Genomic DNA, 23,004 nt, shown 5'->3' with positions numbered 1-23,004 from the left:
AGCCTCCCAAAATGCTGGGATTACAGGCATGAACCACCACGCCCAGCCCCAAACCTTCCTTTTTCTTTTTAAATTACTGGTTTACTGAGAGAGTCGAAGATAGGGTCAACAATAACCATACTGAGTACCTACCAGCCTACCAGAAATGACCATGAGCCCTTCAGGCCTTCCTTCATGGGCACATAAAATCTCTTGAATCCATGTCCTGCCCCAAATCCTTGCTCAGCTGGCATATCTCCTTCTTTATGAGACATATTCCCACAGATCTTCAGGCACTGTGCCTTCTTTTGGCAAAGAGCCATGCAATGGTTTAGGTTGCTGTGTTTCATTATGTCCTGTGCATTCTGCCATGCAATACTATCCGCATCCTGTGTCTATTCTAGAACTCTGATGGTACCCAGTCTCTGCTTTTAATTATTTTGGGTATATACCCAGAAGTAGAATTTTTAATTCTTTTTTTTTTTTTAAGACTGTGTCTCGCTCTTTCGCCCTGGCTGGAGTACAGTGGTTCGATCTTGGCTCATTGCAACTTCTGCCTCCCGGGTTCAAGTGATTCTCCTGCCACAGCCTCCCAAGTAGCTGGGATTACAGGTGTGTGTCACCACACCTGGCTAATTTTTGTATTTTTAGTAGACACGGGGTTTTACCATGTTGGCCAGGCTGGTCTCTAATGCCTGACCTCGAGTGACCCGCCTGCTTCGGCCTCCCAAAGTGCTGGGATTACAGGCATGAGCCACCGTGCCTGGTTGGAATTTTTAAATTTTTGAGGACTGTTTTAAGAACTTCTGATAGTGACTGAAGCTTGTGGTCTTGAAGAACCCCTGAGCATCCTTCTATTACAGAGTCTCCATTTTGGTTAAAGGAGTTTTTGACATGGTATAATAAAACCCTCCAATAGGGTTTTGTCAAATCCCCTCTAGGCCTCAATCTTTCTAAAAAGTCTTCCTAAAACATTGGTTTGCAACCTGAGCTGCACATTGAATGACCTGAGGAAGCTTTAACCTGGGCATTGTGAGTCTAAAAGCCTCCCTAGCTTAGTCCACTGTCGCCTTGATAGAGGGGGATTAGGGGAGCATGCCACTTATCAAGAGCTCTGCTCAGCTACCCACAGCTAAGCTCCCTGGAATACCCGTGGTCCAGAATGATGTGGAAATTCTGGGTTTGAGTTTGAATTGTGTCAAAACGAAAAAGTAGGAAGTTATTTGGATTAGTCAGAACTATATACAATATAACTTCTTCTTTGTAAACCAACTAGCATGATAGGAGAAAAGGGGAAAAGGGAAGGAGCTAAAAATAGGAAACATAATTTGTGACCCGAGTCAGGGCCCAGGAGAAAATGGCCGGTATTTAAGCTGGAGCCGTCTGTTAAGCCAGGGGCTGCACAGGATGGAGAAGGTTCATCATGGGGAGGCTCGGAGGTGTGGTGGGAACTACAGGGATGATACTGCAGCTGGGACGGCTCTGCCCTGCAGGCCTCCACATGGCCAGGATTCCATTAGAACTCTGTGGATGCTCTCATGCAGAGCCTGCAAAATGACCCACAGAATCCCTGATAGGACCCTCCCTGGAGAGTCAGAGCCCTAAAAGCAATAGTATGGGCTTCTGGCCATCAGCACAATTCCCAACAGAGAGGGAACACACTGTGAGCAAATCGCTGAAGACAGAGAAGCTCTCGGGATCACCAGACAAGCCAAGACTCCAGGAGGAGCACCCCCACCATCTGCTCACTCGCCCCAGAGCCAGGCTACCCTCCATGATTCAGGCAGCTGAGAATTCTGCTGCTCCCTCAGACCTTTCCCACTTCCTCTCTGCCCTCAGGGCACAAAGAGGTAGTGCGGGGAAGGAACAACAAACACCATTAAGAGAAGAACAGAGCCTGGGACAAGACCTGCCTACAACATGAGAAAATTAAAGAATATAAATTGGGCTGGGTGCGGTGGCTCACGCCTGTAATCCCAGCACTGGGGGGCCAAGGCCAGTGGATCACCTGAGGTCAGGAATTCCAGACCAGCCTGGCCAACATGGTGAAACTCCATCTCTACTAAAAATACAAAAAATGAGCCGGGCATGATGAGAGGTGCCATCCCAGCTACTCGGGAGGCTGAGGCAAGAAAATCGCTTGAACCCAGGAGGTGGAGGTTTCAGTGAGCCAAGATCACACCATTGCACTCCAGTCTAGGCAACAAGAGTAAAACTCTGTCTCAGAAAAAAAAAAAAAAAGAATATAAGTTGTAGTCTATTGGACTCAGGTGGGGTTAAGGGCCTTGGGAGTCTCTTTCTGATCATCAGTGACTAGTGCACCTTGTAGATAAGGTGGTATAAAGTTTCAGCAGTCGATTTCGAAAAGGAGGTGATTTCTGTCAAGCAAGATATCGATAAGAGCTAAGAGTTCTTGAAAGTGGCTGTGGACACACAAGGCATGGGACACTAAAGGTCAGTGACAAGGAGATCAGGTACAAGTGAACACTGCCCAGCATGCCACCTTCGGTGTGTCTACTAAAGGGAGCTGACACCTGATGGAGCAGCTGGAAGAACCTGAAGGTGCTGTTTCTAGCAATATTTTTGAGCCCTTAATGTGGGCCAGGCCAATGAGAGCTCTCAAGGAGATTGTAGTTGAGTAGGAGAGAGAATGCAAGTGCATAGAATGCTCCCAAAATACATTCAGTCACATCTAAGGAGACTGGCGAAAGAGGAGCAGGGAGAAAGCGGTCCAACAACAGACTCTTGATCCTGGAGACCAAAAAAAAATGGGGTCCTTTAGTGGCAGGGCAGAGGTTCCAGAAGCCAGCAGGTATTAGAACAACACTGGGATGGCAACACTTGATCTTCTATCTGCCTGATTCTTACTATGGAAGTGGCCAGGCTGAACCTGCTGCATCCCTCCTGCACTGCAGCCTCTGTTGACCAGGTCCACCGGGAGCAATAGCTCAGTTCTGCTTTAGAAAGATAGGGAGCACTTGGCTCTTTGGCAACAAAGTTGCCCGTTTGTTGCAGCCTCTTTAGCTTTACCAAAAAGTTTTGTTAGCTGCACAACACCCAGAACAGAGGACCTTTGAAGACGGACAAGGGTCATGATCATGTTGTAGGTTGACTGCATTCATTCAGTCCTTCTGGCAGGTGCACAGATCTGCTCATTTCACTCTCTCCTGGAGCCCCTGGTTGCTTGAAGTGTGGCTACATCTTCAGAGTCCCCGTTTCTCTCCTATTCTGTAACGCTGTTAGGTTTTTAAAATTTTTGCTTCATTTCACTTTTGATTTTATTAAATTTATTTAATTAAAAAGATGAGCTATTTTGCTGTGTTTAATTATTCAGAGCAAAGAAAATGAATTCTGTTTTGTTTATCAGTCAATAAAAAGTTCTTCTTTTATTCTGTTGACATATACTGTGGGCAATATATATTGTTGGCTTTTTTTTTGCTTTTACACTAAATTAATGAAATAGGCTTCTTTGCCTGTATGTGTTTAACTATTTGCAGTGAAGGAAACTAATTTTATTTTGCACTCCAGTTAATAAAGCATTTTTAAAATATTTTCTTGGGTCTCTTTCTCAAGAACTTCTCCCTGCAGCTACAGTTGTTTAAAACAAAGAGGAGCAGCATGAACTTAAATTACATTCTGGTAATGGAACAAAATAAAGAGGTACCATAATGGTTGAATGTCCATGGTGGCATTTGTGCATAACCCTGAATTCCAACCAACATTTCAAGAGCCAACTCCAATCTGTAACTACTCAAGTCAAAAACCACCATGTGTCTCTATGGAGGCCTCCAAGTGGTTTCTGGCTATTCTCTTGCATGATCCTGGCTGTAACTAGCAAGGAAACAGCCCCTTTTCCCACTCTCCCTCCCTTTTTTTTTTTTCCTTTTCTTAATTTTTCCTCAAGATCTATTGTAATTCCTGGACTTCGGAGTGGATCATGTTGTGGAATAGACAGAAAGACTATGACCAGGACCTTACTGACTTTTGTCCTTAACTAGTAAAAAACAAAACAGGCCAGGCACGGTGGCTCAAGCCTGTAATCCCAGCACTTTTGGAGGCCGAGACAGGCGGATCACGAGGTCAGGAGATCGAGACCATCCTGGCTAACCTGGTGAAACCCCATCTCTACTAAAAAATACAAAAAACTAGCCGGGTGAGGTGGCAGGCGCCTGTAGTCCCAGCTACTTGGGAGGCTGAGGCAGGAGAATGGCGTGAACCCGGGAGGCGGAGCTTGCAGTGAGCTGAGATCCGGCCACTGCACTCCAGCCTGGGGGACAGAGAGAGACTCCGTCTCAAAAAAAAAAAAAAAAAAAAAACAACAAAAAAAACAAATGATCATCTTTGCTGTAATAATTCATGGGGGAGAACTATTTCTTTTCCTGGTGTGAAGTTACACGGATGCCCCGTGGCTTGCTGCTGTGGCGATGCTAGGTTCCTTCCTGAGGCTGTGGGGTGGAGAGAGGGCAGTCTCAGGAGCCTGCTCCTTTCCTCTCAAAGGAGGAGACAGGAATGAAATTAGTACAGCTCAAGCACTGGACCACGGATGTTTCAAACATGTGAAGCCTGGGGAATCCAGAAGACTGCTTTGGATGCTAACCTCCTGATATAGCTGTCTTCTGGAGTCAATGAGCAAGGCCATATTGCTCTGGGGAAGAAGGGATAGTTTCTGTTAAAGGGCATGGCTATTCTCCCTGTCAATCATCCTGCAAAGGGAGCTGATGTAACAGGCAGACATCGGATGACTAGAGGGAAAAGGCCCAGGCTCGCTGGAGAACTCATGGCAGTTGGGCCTGAACTCACATGAAGATGTGTTCTGGGCACCACGGGAGTTTGGGGAGAGCATGGAGAACCCAGTCCTGCCACAAGGAGACAGGCTGTGAGTAGACAGGAAAGCTGACTGTCAGGGACCCAGAACACCAGCCTGACTCCATGAGCTTTGAAAATAGCCACATTTTGCAACCACATTGTCACCCGTTTTACTGTATTTTCTTATTCTTATCCCAAAAACTGAAAGTGAAAGCTTTTTAAAAGTTGCTGTTTGGTTTCTGCTGTAAAGTGGGGAAATCAGGGCAGGGCCTATCCTGTGTGCTTGGAACAGAGGGTGACAGCAGCCTGGGGCAGCTGGGGGGCTGGTGGTGATTTGCAACCCAGCAAGGAGGGCCGCAGACAGAGGGGTATCCATGAGCTGGCTGTGCTGGCAAACAATTCAGATTTGTGCAACACATGGACATCGATCTGGATTCTCAGAAATGGTTGGGGAAGTCAACTGGGAAGATTTCCTGTCTTCAAGGAGGAAGCAGGGTTCACAGCCATTGCAATGTGAGCCCTCAGCACACCTGTCCTACCGTGCTGGGAAGCCTGAGGCCCACCAGCCACCTCTGAAAATGGAAATGAGTAGTGGTGGCACCTATAGCTCTTGGTGTCAGCAAGAAGTGGCTGTTACGGCCACTTCCCCATGACCCCCAACACCAGTTAGCAAACAGGTCATTCGGTTTGTGCAAAAACCGTATCAGTGCTCTTGCCAGTTTTCAATAGAGTATTAACATCTCAAAGGATGAAGCAATCCTCATAGGGCTGTTGTAGAAACATCCAGATGAGTGCGTTCATTGTGAGTTGGGTTGCCTTCCAACACCCCCAGCTACCCCTTCAGTCCCTGGAGATCTCCTTTTCTATACCATGCATTATTCACACTCTAACATTTACCTCAACAACCAGCAGGTCATCATTTGCAATGGGCTCAAGCTTTTTATCCGGTGGTGTCTTCTCAAGAAAAGTGACTAATTCAACCAAGATCCTGCCTCTGTAGGCAACTCCTTCCCCCTGAAAGGCAATAATCCAGGATTATTCCTCTAGGTAGCAATAGCAAAAAGAATTGTGTCTCTAGTCAGGCTAATACAACTGCAAAAAGTTCCTCCTTCCCATGGCCCTAACTTTCTTTTTTTTTTTTTGGCCCTAACTTTCAAAATGAATCAGTCGGCAACTCTCCCAGCTGGATTCAGGTCTCTGGTATTTGAAAGAGCCACTGGCTTTAGGACAGATCTCAAAGAGCACCTTGGGATGCCAGGGCTGAAAAAGATCTTAGCTACGACCAAGGTCAGAGGCCTTCAAACCATGCTGTAGCTCCAGAAGGAGGTTGCGGAGCCTGGAAGGTAGGAGGTGGATGGGGCTCTAAGTCTCCCTTCACTGTACTTCAGCAGGCAAGCTCTGCATTTTTCCGTGTTAACTTGGCTGCCTTTCTCTTCTTTTCAGAATAGGGAGGCTGCCATGTTGGCAACCAGGGCAAGTCTCAGAATAGCCAGGAAGTAAAGGAGGAAGATGTAGGAGGAAGATGTTCTGGGTGCAGCTGAGCATGAGGATGAAGAGCAGCTACTCCTCCCACCACACCCAGCAGTGCCGGCAATAGAACCTACTAGAAAGGACGGGAGGGCCCCCATCTCCACAGCCAGTCTTTTACCCTTCCCCTCTCAGGGCTTTTTCTCTCTAGTTTGGTCCCTTTCTTGAGCCTTGGAGATACCTAAAAGACATTTGGCTTCTGTTATAGTAAAAAGAGCATTTCCCATCTCTGGGTTTCCATGTCTTCATCTATGACATGAAAGGATTGATCAGATCAAGGGTAATAAAGGGTTTCAGGGAGCATGTCACTGCCTAGTGCTTGGTAAATTCCTGGAATATGATGTTGAAAAGAATTCCAAGGCAGCACAGGGGCTTATTAGGAAAGAGAGCCAGCATTGATTATTGATGTCTACCATAAGCATAGAAGTTGGGGGAAATGGCCATTGGCCATCCCCCAGTGAGATCATCTCCACAATCTTTTCCTATCTTTGCATTCTAAGTCTTAGGGAGTATGAAACTTCTATCCTGCAATACTTGATCAGACATTATAAGAAGAAATAATCACATTAACCAATGCTGATTCATAACCACCTTAATTGAGAAACCAACCTTTCCAGTATTCAGCTCATCATAGGGGTCTGGGAATCCTGTGTACTCTCTGGGGCTTCCGTAAAGATTCAGGTAACAAGGTCCAAATGTTGGAACAAAGCCTACCTCTGTTTCTCCTGTGTTTACTGAGAGAGAAACATCATCATTAGGTATTAGGCTTTTAACATTCAATCTACTGAAATAAATATTAGTTATTAGTTAGTTGGGTGAGACTACTTTCTTCCATTTTGTGAGTTAGTTGTATTAATGCAAGTTGTAAGCACATGAGGCTTGCCGTATTTCTCTTTTCTTATTGCTACATAAAATATTAAATAAAAACATTTGGGGATAGCGCAGGTAAACTTATTTTTATAAATATACAATGCTATTTAAATAAAAAGCAATTAGACTTTGAAGTTGACCTTCACATTTTTTGCAAGTTTATAATGGGCATTGTATTAAACATGACATTGCCAATTGGGGCAAAAGATTACATTGTTTTGGGAAGTCACTTAAATGACATATTATATGAACATCATTTGTTCCTCTAAAGTGTCATTTAATCTTCAGTAGTTAGTATAACTCTAGCAGAAGCTGTTAAACATACAAGATATTTTTAAATTTTATATGTACTAATAAACTGCCTGCCCGTGGTTGTAAGACCATGTGATATTCGTAAGTGACATGAAGATTCCCATTCATTCCTTTCTATCTCTGGTGGTCATCTGATAAGCTCCTTATTTCTGCTACCTGGTCTTAGCAAGACAACTTCTCAATAAAGGGCACTGAGGACAATATAATTAAATAGCTGAAAATGGGGAAACTGTGGGCGAGGCTGGGGAAATATGCCTTCAGTAGCCCTAATGGCCCCCATATGGGAGAGGGATGGACTTGTCTCCAGAAGCAGAGTAAGGACCACTGCTGGGAGTTACAGGGAGATCAGGTTTGGTTCACTCTGTATAAGGCAGAACTTTCTGTGAATTAGAAATGACAAACAATGGGACAGGCTGCATTAGGGACAATCAGAAGAAATGTTGAGGCAAAGCCTTCAGCCTATCTTTCAGCATGTTTTCAGGATAATTGCTGTTATCGATGAGGTTGACCAGATCATATCTATGGCCCTTTCCAACTATATGCTTAAAACTAAGGGAGAAAGATAAATATGGAGCAGCGTCATCAGAATGATGCCCATTAATAAATAATTTACATAACCCTATAGACATGTACTGAACAATCATTTTCATTATGTGAGGCTCTCTGCATGTTTAAGTGGGCGTATACACATTTGTGGGGAGATAGAAATCATGGACACAGGCAAAAAAAAGAGCTGAATAGCAATCTCAGTGAAGAAAACAAGAAAAAAGAAACATTTAAGATGTACAAAAGTAATGCATATGCAGCCTAAGGTTGAGACTTGGTAACACCCTAGGATGCTACATGTCACACATGTTTGGAAATCTCTTATGAAACCCAAAGAGGGACCAGCAGTTTCTTGGACAGAGATTTCTCTGAATCATGTTATCATCTTGAAGACAGATAAACAGGAGGAATGACTATACACATGAGCATATAAATTGACTTGGCTTTATCCACTGTGGCATATGGAACACTGCAAAGACGATTAATTGATCACTAATAAGCAGGGTTTGAACTTCTTTCTGTGTGCTAAAATATTTTGTTTTAGTGGAGGGATGTTGGGTGAGAACAGAGAATTAAAGCAGAGATTCACAGAGAGGAAAGGAAGTCATTTTTAGAAGTTGAATCACACACAAAAAAAGATTTAAAAAGAAAAGAGAGCGAAAGATGTTGAATCACAGAATATTCCAGTAAGAATGGATGTTTAAGCTATGGCACCACAGTCATGTCACATTATGGATGGGCAAGCCAAAGCCTACAGAAGTGATACGACTGTCAAAAGTCCCACAGACTGGCAGATTTAACTCCAGACCTTGAGTTTCAAAGCTCAGAAAAGGATATCCTCTACTACCCTATCCATTCCTTTGGTCTAACCTCACCTCTCCTCCACCTGGTTCCCATGAGTGACTGTGCTGTCATGTGTATTTGCTTTTTGTTAAAGATCCCCAGGGATTGAAACACAAATTGTCGAGAATGATCCACTGCATATCAGCTTAATGCCAGGGGCTTAATTATTTTTGTCCAACAAATCTCTTTTCTGGTATGTTACCCCCTTTGACTTGTTTCATTGCGCATTAACAGAAGGAATCTTCCTTCTATGTGCTCACATTGTAGCGTAGTCTCCTGGGAAAACCCATTCTCTAGGCCAGGCACAGTGGCTCACACCTGTAATCCCAGTACTTTGGGAGGCCGAGGCAGGAGGATCACCTGAGGTTCAGGAGTTCGAGACCAGCCTGGCCAACATGGTGAAACCCCGTCTCTACTAAAAATACATACACACACAAAAAATTAGCCAGGCATGGTGGCAGGTGCCTGTAATTCCAGCTACTAGGGAGGCTGAGCCAGGAGAATCACTTGAATCCAGGAGTTGGAGGTTGCAGTGAATCAAGATCATGCCATTGCACTCCAGGCTAGGCGACTTGAGCAAAACTCTGTCTCAGAAAAAAAAAAAAAAAAAGAAAAAAGAAAGAAAACCCATTCTGTCATAAGCTAAGTTTCTTCCTCCAAAGTTTCCTAATCCGTTTAATGCACTGTGGTCACATCAAACTTCCCAATGCCCTTGCTGAAAAGCCTATACAAAATAAAATAAAAATCCTTTAGCCTGCCATCAAGGATTTCCTCTGACCTAGCTACAACCCACTTTCCAACAATATTTTACTTGCCTCCTTTAGCTTTTTGAATTCCCTTCATGTTTTGGATTCCTACAAATAATTACTGTATATTTTAGTTTCTAGAACCCTACATAGCTGCACATCTCTGTGACTAAAGTATCACTTTTCAGGGGGAGTGGCAGGATTTAAGTATGTTGTATTTTGATTTCCTAAACACCTACTACTGGTTCTATCATGTGATACTACTACATAAATATTCATTGATTGGTTAAACAAATGAATAAAGGAATAGAGTGCTTGCCCATCTGCCAAGTTCACTGCAAATCTAAGGACTACTTAATATTCATATAAAGTGTGATTATAATAAAACAGATTGTTTAAAGCAAATAAGAACTGGGCATGTGTCAATTACATATTTACATGATATCACCTTATATTTGCACATAGCTTCAGAGTTTGCAAAGCTTTCCCACATGCAATATCTCTTTCCTCTCTTACCACAACCCTGGGAGATTATTGTGGCAAGGCGAATCATGCTTATCTGACAGATAATGAACCTCTCTAAACCTCAGAGTCTTCGTCTATGAGGGGAACAAAAACATCTGCCCTAGGAGAGTTGTGATGGTCAAGTGTGTGACAGTATTGAGCAAACTTGCAAAAAATGACAAGTTCTGTGCAAACCAAAGGATGTGTTATGATCCTTCATTTTGGGGGGAGGGGAAGATCTTCAGGTTGCAAACTAAAAAACGTTCAGTATTTTCCAACCTAGAGAGTCACATTGATATTGGGGGAAAGTTACTTGATAAATTTCAGAACAATTGATTTAGTGCTCCATATCTCTACCTACTGAACATAAACGATAACAGAAAATGTTATATCTCACAATAAATTATTTGCAATAAAGCCAAATACGATGGTATGCATTTAGCTGAAAGCAAGAGACATGGAGCAAAGCCTGGTTAGCACATTTCTTTTAAACTTAGCCATGCAGGACAACCATACGGCACTAACACAAAAATTATTACTCTAGCGAAACTATGTTGAGACAGCAAAATGTCAGAAAAAAGTTCTAAAGACAATCAATATATTCTTAATAAGATAATATTAGCTAGGAAGATCTAACAGAAAGCAAAGTTACGAAGCATAAACCTGTATATGATGCAGCCCCAGTTCCCGAAGATGAGAAATCTATATAGTAAAAATACGACTGGTTAAACAAGAAAAATACAGGCATTATGAAACAGACATTGAAAACATTAATCAAATCCAGTGCCAGGTACGTGATTTAGCAACACTAGAAAAATCCCAAATTCAGACCCAAGTCACATATGACCCTTTTGTAATGCATACAATTCTCATTGGTTAAATACAAAATGACACCTGATTTTGTGACAACGGGCAGAACCACCACACGTGAGTAACTCAATCTCACCCAGCCCCAAGGAAGCCAGGAAGCAGAAGCGCTAGCTGCCCAGGGACAGAGGGGTCCTGGTGAAGTCACCAGCATTTCACGTTTTTAATAAAATATTTATTTATCTTATGGCTTAGTTGGGACCAACATCAAAAAATCTAAGTAAATGTGGTATTAGGCTGTGTAAGCAAAGGCCTGGAGTTTATTGCACATTATTTGATTGAAAGCATGGTTTGTTTCTTTGTGGGGGGAAAGGTGATGTTGACAGCTCATTGTTATTTTAAGACCCTGTAACCCCATGGTCTGCAGGGCTTGCAATAAGAGGCCCCAGAGACAGAAGCTAAAATTGCTTGTAGCAATCTCTGTTTTTAGTTCTTCTGGATGTTACCACACGTCACTAAGCAAAATGCTTATGCCACTATTTCTGAATAATTATCTTTAGATATTATTTAATGGCTTCTCATGAATAATGAATGGATTTCAGTCATCTTTACCCTCCCCCCATATAGTTCCAGCATGGTTTTTATTTACTGTAATGGTCACCTTTATGATTTTATCTATAGTCATATTGAGATTCCTGACTGGAAGAGAAGAGGCTATTAGCACCCCTGCCCCACCTCCACTCCCCTTCCTCCTTCGGCTTCTCATCTCTGTCTTCCATACTTTTACACTGTAATGGGTGATGACATCTACACTTTGTTCAGAGTTTTGGTTATAGGTTAAATTTTAAAAATCAAAAATCAAAATAAATAGTGCTTACATTCTAGCAACCATATAAATATTATTCTCTGCAGAGAAAAGGAAAGGGCTGTGATTACATTTCCTTCATTGCAGCTCCAGTGTTATGATCACTATGCTACTCAGCAGAGAACATTCAGATGGAATCGCTTTCTTACCCTCTACCATTTGCTTAAAATAATGCCACATATAACTATTTATTTATTCATTCATTCATTCGAGATGGAGTCTTGCTCTGTTGCCCAGGCTGGAGTGCAGTGGCGCAATCTCGGCTCACTGCAACCTCCACTTCCCAGGTTCAAGCGATTCTCCTGCCTCAGCTTCCTAACTGGGATTATGGGCCTCCACCACCAGGCCCGGCTAATTTTTGCATTTTTAGTAGAGACGGAGTTTCACCATGTTGGCCAGCCTGGTGTCAAACTCCTGACCTCAAGTAATCTGCCCGCCTTGGTCTCCCAAAGTGCTGGGATTATAGGCATGAGCCACCACGCCCAGGCATGTACCTTTATATTTGTACTATATCTCTGTTCACCACCTTGTCTTCTGATTGCCTTTATATTTTTTCCCCCCTTCTGGAGACAGGAAATCTATATGTTCTTCACCATATCTCTAATATCTTCTTCATCTTTTAATATCTAATACTATATATAATATATAAAATAACCAGGTTCTTATTTATGTTATCCATTGCTTTTAACAATTTTTTCAAAACCTATAAAAGACCTTAAACAAGATAAGGTTGAGAGGAACCTTGGGTTCCCCAAGACAAAATTTTGTCTTAAAGTCTCTCACTTTGTTTCCTGTGTTTAATCTCTCAATATGTTTAATCTATTGGCAATTACAATAATTTTTGTTTTGGTCACGAAAAATAAGCTGCTGGGCCAGGTGCGGTGGCTCACGCCTGTAATCCCAGCACTTTGGGAGGCCGAGGCGGGTGGACCACGAGGTCAGGAGATGGAGACCATCCTGGCCAACACGGTAAAACTCTGTCTCTACTAAAAATACAAAAATTAGCTGGGCATGGTGGCAGGCACCTGTAGTCCCAGCTACTCGGGAGGCTGAGGCAGAAGAATTGCTTGAACCTGGGAGGCAGAGGTTGCAGTGAGCTGAGATCACGCCACTGCACTCTAGCCTGGGTGACAGAGTGAGACATCGTCTCAAAAAATAAATAAATAAGCAAGCTGTTGGTATTACTGTGTTAACATTAATTTTTTCTCTTATCATCTTAACCTCTTTCCTTCATTCCCTGTTACAATTTCTGGTATATATGCACAAAACCATAATGCCAGGTATAGCCAAGTAGTTCTCAAGAAAAGTGTTAGGAAAACTACAGAAAAAACAATGTGTTGGCTATCAGTGCTTGTGAGAATGAAGGCCTAATACACACTATCTTAGGGAGTGAGGATTACATGGTTCATTGGTATCTGACCTTACTGTTCCTGCCAAGGGAATCAGTTGAGAAGGGAGTATTATTGTATATTTGGGTGGACTTGGGTCAATGCCACTCTAAAAAATAAGGTGGTAGCTCTCTGTATTGACACAAAAATTTCATAAAACCGCTATTGGGAAAGAAGTTTTGGATGGGAGCAAGAAAGCTGAAAATCTTCAAACTGTAAATTTCATTTTTCCTAAAAGTTTACAATCTATGCATACTGGATTATGACTTTAGCAGTTTACTTATATACTTCAATTATTAATTGTTTTGCAGGCCATCACCAAAACATCATTGAAATGCTTCACTAGGTTCATCACATTTGGCTTCTAAGAAACCAAACCTACTGTTTATTTTTTTCTTCAGAAGTTCTGTATCCAGTCTTGCTCTAAATCTGTTGAGTGACTTACCTTCCACTTCCCCACCAGAGGCAGCAATTTTAGAGAGGTGTAGAAATGTTGTTCCAACTACATCATTTTTAGTAAGACGGTCCCTATGTAAAATAATAATAATAATAATAGGTTAAGAGCTCCATCTATGAAGATATGTCATTTTAACAATTAAAAAAATTTAGAACTGGAAAATACCCCAGACTTCAGAAATAATCATGCCCAGTGGGCCTCAAACTTAGTTGTACTTAGTAATCAACTGGAGACTTCTCACCCTCATCTCCTGTCCACATTTTTAATTCAATAAGCCTACTGTGGGGACCAAGAGTTTGCATTTATAAGTATAACCCAATTGATTCTGATAGAGATGGTCTTCCAACCACCCTTTAGAAACACCGATCTTGTGAGGTAATTTATTCTGAAGTTATGAAATTGCAATTGTACAGAGAGGCCAAGGGATGTGCCTATGGCTATACTCAATACCACTGTCATAAAATGAATTAATCACTTATAGGCAGATTACATAATTACGATCATGATGATGATGGTAATGATACTTGTCATGTTTCCACTTTCAGGGAGCTAAGGGTGCCTGCTGAATGCTACATCCAACTAGAACATTCCAAGAACGGTCTTGTTATGGCCAATCAGTGCTAGGAGGCTGGTCTAGTAAAAATTCCATCAGAACATTTCAAGGACTTTTCTTTGCCTTCATTGAGGTAGTTTTACCATTTTCTTTTTTAACAATAACAATAAATTGCTCTCAGAATGTTTTGGTGATTCTTCCCAAGAAATGCTTGACTATATTTCTGAAGTCTATTCTGGACAGCCTAATGATATTTAAATCCCTGATTTCTTATCTTGGGGCATTTTCAGAGCACGTTCCCCTTCTTTTGTTTATGAGCAGTTGAACCGAAATAGTCAAAGCTTTTTTTGCAATAGCACTCACTATTACTAAATTTTGTTTTAAGAAAACACCCAGTTCCAGGAGCAATTTATCCTTTCCTCTGGAAGGAAAGCAAAATACCAAAAAGAGACCATCCAGAGTAATGTTTCATAATATTCAAATGTTTAATTCTTTTATGTTGAATTAGACACGTATCTATTTTCAACTCACCAGTCATATATTGTTAGTTTTATTTTTTCACACACTGAAGGAAACTATAAAAATGAAACAGAAAAAAGTAGTTATTTCTCGAGGATTTAGTAATTATTCAAGTACTTTTACTTTTTCTGAAAAAAAAAGAAAGTCAAACCTTGATCTGAAGATTGACGACCTGATTCCACTCTGGGTTTGCATTTTTCTCAATTATGTTTGTACAAACCTGCAAAATCACCAAAGCAAAAGTGTAGGTTTTCAAGTTTCTAAGTTCTAAAAGTTTATAATCTATGCATACTAGATTATGACTTTAGCAGTTTACTTACATACTTAAGAACCTGGTTGAACTTTTTCTTGATGATTTGTAAAATATGAAATGGGTTTAACATTAATCATTGCTGTTTCAATGCACCAGGAACTTGTTTTTAACCATTTTTTCATTAGTTTTCAGTTGTCAGACTTCTAACATTAGATTAATGTAACAAAGCAAAAGATAAGGTTGATAGAGCATTTGTTATATACCACTTGGGAAGCATCTACCATTAACACATCCAGACAGATCTTTTGATCCTTCCCACCAGCCTCCCTGTCCCCTACCCCAAATTGGCTCTTGTTCCAGTCTTTCCATCACTCTTCATTCAGGTGGTCAGGCTCAGAACCAGAAACAGCCACACCCTGACACTTCCGTCTTCAAGCCAATCCTGAAACGTTTCTATCCATGATGCCTGCGGTTGTCTCCTATCTGGAACTCTACACCCTCTCTTGCTTCCTGACTTTCATGTCACTTCTCTGTGTAACATCTTCAGGGGGCCCTCAAAGTATACTTCAAATAAAGCCCCGATCCTTCCCTGCGCTGATGAAGCCCTACTGTTCCAACCCTATTTCTCTCTGACCTCCTAGTTTTCCCCCTTGCTGGCTCCATGGCAGCCACACGGGCAGGCCTTCCCTGCTAACATTTTCCTCTCTGGGGCTATTCCATCACCCTTCCCCCTGCCTGGATGCCTCCTTCTCCTGGTCTCTGCATATCCAGGCCTCTGTTCAACTGTCACTTTCGCAAGGGGTCTCACCTGATAACCTGGATAAACACTCCTCCCCTGCACCAATCACTTCTTGTCCCTGCTTTGTTTTCTTTATAGTACTGGGCACCATTTAAAATTATTTCATTTGTTTGCTTGTTTATTGTCTCTTCTATTCCCATATGTTCATTTCTATATCCCAGCACATGGAACAGAAGCTGGTACTTAATGACTTTTTGAATGAGTCAAATCTCTCAATATTCCTATGTGATTATTATTACCTCCCTTTATAGTGCAGGAAATGGAAACTCAGAGGGCAAGCCATTTGTCTGCCTATGAAGTGGGGTAAAGCCTGAAATCAGGACTCATTTTACCCCAGAGCTGAAGGCTCTTCCACCACAGCCACTGAATCTTTTAGAAAAAAGCATCAGTCATATGTGTGTGTATGTGGTTTGCTGAATTTTGCTTTCTTAATTACATGGTTCAAACATATAAAAGATGCAAGTTCTTTTTGTCTACAACTGTCCATGATGTGCAATTATTCTACTGTAGAATCTCACTCAACTCTCAACTCTCCAATCTTTGACCATCTCTGTAGGTGGAAGTGGTGGTCGTAGCTGCCCCTACGCCAAGGGTGTCCCAGATTTTTTCAGGGGAGTGGAATGGGGCTTCCCTGACCCATTCTCCGGTTTCAACAGTTCACTGGGGCATGGAAGGTGAGAAACATGACAGGAGGGGGCAGCAGGGCACTGGGGGGGAGGTCTCTGCCCTACAGCATTTACCAGGGATGGGTGTGGCTGGCCAGAGAGCTTGCCTAAGGTTAAGATAATGTTTGGACCTGAAAAGCAGTTCCAGAAATTCAGTGGTAGCCTTCCCCATGTTAATCTCTCAAAAGACTGAATTTTCTAATTTGTGTTCTGCATACTTTCCACTCCAAAATAAACCTGTGGAGAAGTCTGGCATGTTCAGACTCAGATAATCTGTGTTCCTGCAGAGTGCCTGGCTCATCAGGGGGCTATTTTAACAAAGAGTAAGTAGGAATTCACTCCAAGGAAAGCACAGCGGTTTTAAATATTTATTCTTAGCAGCATCTGCATTTAGATCATGTACGAACCTTTTTTCCGGCAAAGGAAACCTCTACAAAAGGATCCACGAGATTTTTCTTATCTGCATTGCCTCCAAATATTTCCTTTACTGTCTGTGAGAAGGCATCATCCACTGGAAGGTAATAGTTATACAGCAGAAATGAAATTCAATTCTCTTAAAAACAGCAGAAATTTGGCAAAATTTTTAAAGTTCTCTTATACATCAAAATAGTTGCAACAGGCTAGGCGCAGTAGCTCATGCCTGTAATCCCAGCACTTTGAGAGGCCAAGGCAGGCGGATCACAAGGTCAGAAGATCGAGGCCATCCTGGCCAACATGGTGAAACCCCTTCTCTACTGAAAATACAAAAATTAGCTGGGTGTGGTGGTACACGCTTGTAATCCCAGCTGCTACGGAGGCTGAGGCAGGAGAATTGCTTGAACCTGGGAGGCGGAGATTGCAGTGAGCCAAGATCACGCCACTGCAGTCCAGCCTGGTGACAGAGCAAGACTCAGTCTCAAAACAAACAAACAAAATTAGCCAGGTGTGGTGGCACATGCCTGTAATCCCAGCCACTTGGGAGGCTGAGGCACGAGAATCACTTGAATCTTGCAGTTAGCGAAGATCAAGCCAGTATATGCCAGCCTCCAGCCTGGGTGACAGAGTGAGACTATCTCAAAAAAAAAAAAAAGACTTGATCTTTATGGAGGGAAAAAATACAACACATTTCATTCAGTGAGAATAAGAGATGATTCTCAAACTCAGGCCTGCTTTCAATTGGGAGAAAGGTACTATAGGTCAAAATGATCTAGTCCTAGTCTTTTTCAGAGAAATTCAAGAAAATTTGGCATAATCACAAATAATACACTTAACTACAATCTATAGTTGATTAAGCTAAAAAGTAAATAGAGATCAGGATTTTAATTTATTTACTTCATTTTATGTATTTCTTTCTTCTTCAAAAAAAAGAGACAGAGGTCTTGCTATGTTGCTCAGGCTGGTCTTGAACTCCTTGCCTCAAGCAATCCTCCTACCTTGGCCTTCCAAAGTGCTGGGATTATAGGCATAAGCCACTGCATCCGGCCCATTTGACACATTTTTGAGAGAAAGGTGGGTATGGGGAGGTCCTACAATACCATCTTTTAAGACCATATGATCTTAAAAGAGGAAAAGGATTCCCAAGAAAAGCAGCAAATCCTGAAGAGACCCATGGCCTGTCTAGTGCGTGCAGCCTCCTGGGGACTTGGAGAAGGATCCCATGTCCCAGAGCCCAGCAGGAACCAGACAGGCCCAGCAAGGCAGATAGGAGGCTGGGCCATCAGCCGTGACAGAGGGATAACCAGACTAGTTCCTATAAATGGAATCACTAGAAGCAATCCCTTAAATGTATCCAGTCTCTTGCTGAATATATTTCATAATACAATAGTGGCAGACTTCTAGTCATTGGGACGTTACTACCCTTTGGCTCAGCACTTTTTTTTTTTTTTTTTTTTTTTGGGATGGAGTTTTGCCCTGTTGCCCAGGCTTGAGTCCAGTGGCGTGGCTCACTGCAACCTCCGCCTCCTGGGTTCAAGTGATTCTCATGCCTCAGCCTCTCAGGTAACTGGGATTACAGGCACCCACCACCACGCCCAGCTAATTTCAGCTATTTTTTTTTTTTTATAGCTGGATAGCAAACACCTTGATTTGATAACAGTTCACATTTTCATTTGGGATGAAAGGGGTTGGAAGTGCTGACTGCTCATGTCTCTTTAGCATCCTCTAGAATAAAGAGAAGATATAGAACATTGATAGAAGAAGAGAGAGAGCCAAATGGGCCAAAGGCAGGTACTCAACAAGGAACACGATCAGCAACCAACTGGCTGTGCCATGAGCCTGCTCAGGTAGCTTTCAACGGGACCAGAATGCATGAAAATAAGCCCATGAAGTCCTTTCAGAAGAAAAACATACGATAGGGACACCAATCACTATTAGAGTTTGATTTTAACACATCTCATCACGTAGATAACCGACAATTCTGGGGCAAGATTAAATCCGTACGTACTCTGGGGAATGTCCTCAGCTCGGTAGATTTTCAGCAAGAAGGTCACCCACCGGAGGGCGATGCCAGCAGGGAGTAACAAATTGCTCTCCACATCGTCACTGTCATTATCACGATCTCGTCTCTCAGGCTATTAGGGGCACATGATTTAAATTATACATACAGAAAAGCAGCACTTGGAAAAAGCCAAATGAATGCTTATAAAATGAAACCATTCAGAATTGTTTCCATTAGGATTTCCTGTGTTTGGGGCTTAAGAGTTCAACCTGCCATCAGTCACTGGTTTTCCTTCAACCTCAAAACTGCTCCACAAAATCAATGCTCATATTTTTTTGTATCTTTGTCATTTTATGAGCACCAAATAGTGTGAGTGTGAGTGAGTGAGTGAGAGAGAGAGAGAGAGAGAGAGAGATCCTGATGTTCCTTCAACTTCTCTCTGGCCACTTACTATTCTGCAGTTTGCCGCCCAGTTTCCTAGAATAATCACTAACCATTTAGGTAGCAATGCCTAATTCGGCAAGTAAGTCATGCTTTCTAGATAAAAGCCGTCTTTCTAATGATGCAAGGACATTGTAAAAACACATGCATCTTTTCTCAATTAAACACTCACTCATAGACACCAGATAGGAGTCTAAGCAAGCTAGAATGATAATTCCATGATGAAGAAAAGAACAGCTTTTGAAGAATAGGAGCAATCAGAGGGTACTGACGGCAAGCTGTGCTCCATTTCACAATTAGCCATGCCCACAGGCTTAACTCTTGGTCTTCTTTATTAGTGAGAAGTGTAGAAAGTAGAGAATGTAGGGACTCACAGGAGGCTCATCTCCGGTTCCCAGGACAAACATGCTGACTTTCATATAACCTTTAGAACCTGAACTGGTATCTTCCGGGTCATTGAGAAGAAGCCACTTTCTCATGACAGCATGGCCTAAAATAGAGAAGGAGTAAAAGGAAAGGGACATGCTAAAGAGATGCTGATAGGTCTGTGATTCCTCTGCCATAAGATAAACTGCATTTTCTTGGAAGCCTCCTCATGACACATCAAATTTCCCAGATGAGTCTCCACTTTCATGTTTTCTACTCTCCCTGTACCCCACCCCCACCATTCTGTCCTCATGTAACAAACAAGACTAAGCTGTACCAACTAGTTTTATAATTTAACTTTGATAAGGTCAAAATATCCTCACGAAACATAGAAATCATCTATTTTGAATGTTAAGATAAAAAACTAGACATTTGTACTAAGCTACTGTTATTTATTCCCACTAAGCATCCTCTCTTCTCCCTAATATTTTTTTAAAAATTCCTTTAATTCTTTGACCCCCCAGATTGTCTTGATTCCTGGAATCATCTTCAGAGTCAGAAGGAATGAATTTAAGACTTCAAATTGATGGGAGAATATTACTTACCAGGTTCATCATAAACAAATCCAACATCAATCTGGGAAAACAATAATCAAAAGCAGTCTAAGTAGATTTTAAAATCAGTCTAGTCACTTTAAAGAAGCCGTCACTATTATATGTCAATATCATATCTTGATTACACTTAAATTTCCTTGAGACCCAACATTTCCATCTTATCCTCTCTGTATCCCCAGTGCCATGTCTGATGTGTGGCACATGGAAGACTCTCAGTAAATCACTACTGAATGAATGAGCTAGTCTTAGGGCTGGAAGAGACCACGGAAGCAAAGTGACCAATATGTCCCAGTCTGCCCGGGTTATTCTCAATTTTACGACTAAAATCCTAGGCAAAGTGGGACCATTGGTCATCCTACAGAAATTCACCTGGCCCAGTTTCCTGTCCAATTCTCCTCCTCTTCCTCCTCCTCCTCCAGCTAATGCTACTATTAATATAACCATTGATTGTGCACTTCAATGTGCCAGGTACTGTGCTAGGTGCTTTACACATACCATCTCATTTAATTTTCTCAATCACCTCATTTTACAGATGAAGAAACTAAGGATCAGAAAGATTGAGTTCCTCTGGGACATGTGGCTACTTGGTGGCAGACAGGGTATGAACACAGGTCTGCCTGACCCAGATCATCCTCTAGGACTTCTAGTGACTAGAGCTCCTTTCTTGGAGAGGCAGCCTATTCCACATAGAATTGCTGGGAAGAAGCCAGCTAAGAATTTGTCCTTTCATTCCAGTGAGAGTTACTTAGAGAAACACCCTGAATATCTTGCCTTGTTTGGCTTTCCTTTCACACTCTGGATTTATCATAATTGGCTTTAGAGATGGAGCTCTGGGGCCCCCAGTAAGTGGAGACGGATGGTGGGTTTCTTGCCATAGTCAACACCCCTTCCCTCTGTGGCAGTGGATTTGCTTCCATCTACAGATACAACCCTGGGAAGGGCCCTGATATGGCAGCTTCAGGTCACCTTACTTTGAGAGCTCTGTTCAGTGTTACACTTTGGAAATAGACAAGCCCCAGGCAGCCTTCAGCAAGCGTCATCATGCTGCACCCTTACACATTCCCAAGATGCCACCAAGATGGGTACACAGGAATCACATTTCTATTATGAAAGTTCTCATCTTTCTGTAAGTTGAATGAAGCAGACTGTTGTCACCCACCTTAAATTCCCCCATCAGACAATCTGCCCGCAGAGAGTGAGAATTATAAACCTGCAAGAAAATTAGTGAAGAAATGATTGGCTTTGCCTGGCAGTGAGTGAGCAGTACCTTCCTACTCACTGACCCTTACCCGGATGCTGATGATCTCATCCATCAATTCAGAAGGGGTCATGTTGACATTGTAGAAAAGCAACTGCCAAAACAATAGAGCAGATGTTTAAATGTTAACAGCAGATTCAGATTTAGTGGGATCTGATGCTATAATTTTGGGGGCCCTCCTAAAAAAATACAAAACACAAATTCAAAATCAGTTTTGACCATGTGAACACATGGCAAGGCCTGGAGTTTAAGCCCTGGAGTTTAAGCTTCATGGTAAACCCACTTCTTCATGTTGGAAAAAGGAGAAAGGAGTAAATAACAAATACAGCATTTAGTTAACTAAATAAAATTGTTCACCTGGGACTAGATATCTAAAGGCTAAATGATGTAAAGATCCAAGCCTAAGCAGGTATGGGGGTACACCCCTGTAATCCCAACACTCAGGAGACTGAGAGGAGTGCTTGAGCCCAGGAGTTCAAGGTCAGCCAGGGCAATATAGTGAGAAGCCATCTCAAAAAAAAAAAGAGGGAAAAAGATCCAAGGTGACTTCATGTTGCAATGCTTACTAAAACAATTGCTTACAGCTGGCATGACCTGGTGTGTGTTTTAAATTTCTCTGATATCTTTAGCTCTATTAGTGTCTAGTGACTCTAATTTTACTCCAAGAAAGCATCTTTAAAGACAATTTTGCCCATTAAATTAAGTTAGTGCCTCAGCAAAGTCAATATTGACCACATTGTAAAAGCTAATTCTAAGAAGGTTGATTCTTGGGATATGAATATTAGGTATATAGGAGGTTTAACCATGTTAGGCTAATAAATGTTAATCCTAAAAGAAAAAGATTGAGCATTTATTCCAACTGAGACTTTTTCCTCCAACTTTTTACTTAGGAATATTTGTAATCTACAGCAAAGCTGAAAGAATGGTAAAATAAATACCACCTTTCACCTATGTTCACCAATTGTTCCATTTTTGGACACTTGCTTTATCTTTCTCTTTTTCAAACTGAACTATTTGTAAGAAAGTTCTAGGTATCATGACACTTCACTCCTTCAAAATACATTTACATGCATCTCCTAAGAGCAAGGACATCTTATATAATTGCAATACCATTATCATAACCAAGAAATTTAACATCTAGCATACAATTTTCACATTTTGCCAATCATCCCTACAAAAACACTAGCTTTTCAAATAAATCTAGGATCTATGCAAGAATCATACATTGCATTTGGTTTTTGAGTCTCTTCAGCTTCCTTTTTATATAGAACAGTGCTATTTCCTTCTTTGTTTCTTGTGTTTTTCCTTGCTTCTTCTTCTTCTTTAAATAGAGATGAAGTTTCACTATGTTGCTCGGGCTGGTCTTGAACTACCGGCCTCAAGTGATCTTCCTGTCTTGGCCTCCCAAAGTACTGGGATTACAGGTGTGAGCCACCATGCCCATTGTTTTGTGGAATATCCCACAGTCTA

The 23,004-nt window shown here is 41.9% G+C and overlaps 1 protein-coding gene across 1 annotated transcript in view; it reads right to left on the bottom strand.

Annotated features, from left to right (window-relative positions):
* MYOF (myoferlin) overlaps nucleotides 1-23,004 on the bottom strand; it is a 177,463-nt gene that overhangs the window by 77,501 nt on the left and 76,958 nt on the right. The window contains exons 9-20 of the mRNA XM_011934357.1: nucleotides 21,566-21,628; nucleotides 21,436-21,486; nucleotides 20,268-20,298; nucleotides 19,671-19,786; nucleotides 18,862-18,988; nucleotides 16,847-16,950; nucleotides 14,874-14,942; nucleotides 14,735-14,778; nucleotides 13,639-13,721; nucleotides 10,797-10,835; nucleotides 6,922-7,046; nucleotides 5,683-5,799 (exon numbers count right to left, since the gene is read on the bottom strand). Coding sequence (XP_011789747.1) covers nucleotides 5,683-5,799; nucleotides 6,922-7,046; nucleotides 10,797-10,835; nucleotides 13,639-13,721; nucleotides 14,735-14,778; nucleotides 14,874-14,942; nucleotides 16,847-16,950; nucleotides 18,862-18,988; nucleotides 19,671-19,786; nucleotides 20,268-20,298; nucleotides 21,436-21,486; nucleotides 21,566-21,628 — 969 coding nt within the window. The remainder of the gene's footprint in view (nucleotides 1-5,682; nucleotides 5,800-6,921; nucleotides 7,047-10,796; nucleotides 10,836-13,638; nucleotides 13,722-14,734; nucleotides 14,779-14,873; nucleotides 14,943-16,846; nucleotides 16,951-18,861; nucleotides 18,989-19,670; nucleotides 19,787-20,267; nucleotides 20,299-21,435; nucleotides 21,487-21,565; nucleotides 21,629-23,004) is intronic.

Source organism: Colobus angolensis, unplaced genomic scaffold, assembly GCF_000951035.1.
Source record: "Colobus angolensis palliatus isolate OR3802 unplaced genomic scaffold, Cang.pa_1.0 Scaffold134, whole genome shotgun sequence".
Lineage (NCBI taxonomy): Eukaryota > Metazoa > Chordata > Mammalia > Primates > Cercopithecidae > Colobus > Colobus angolensis.
The sequence above is the reverse complement of the archived record's forward strand: the minus strand, read 5'-3'. Positions and strand labels throughout refer to the sequence as shown.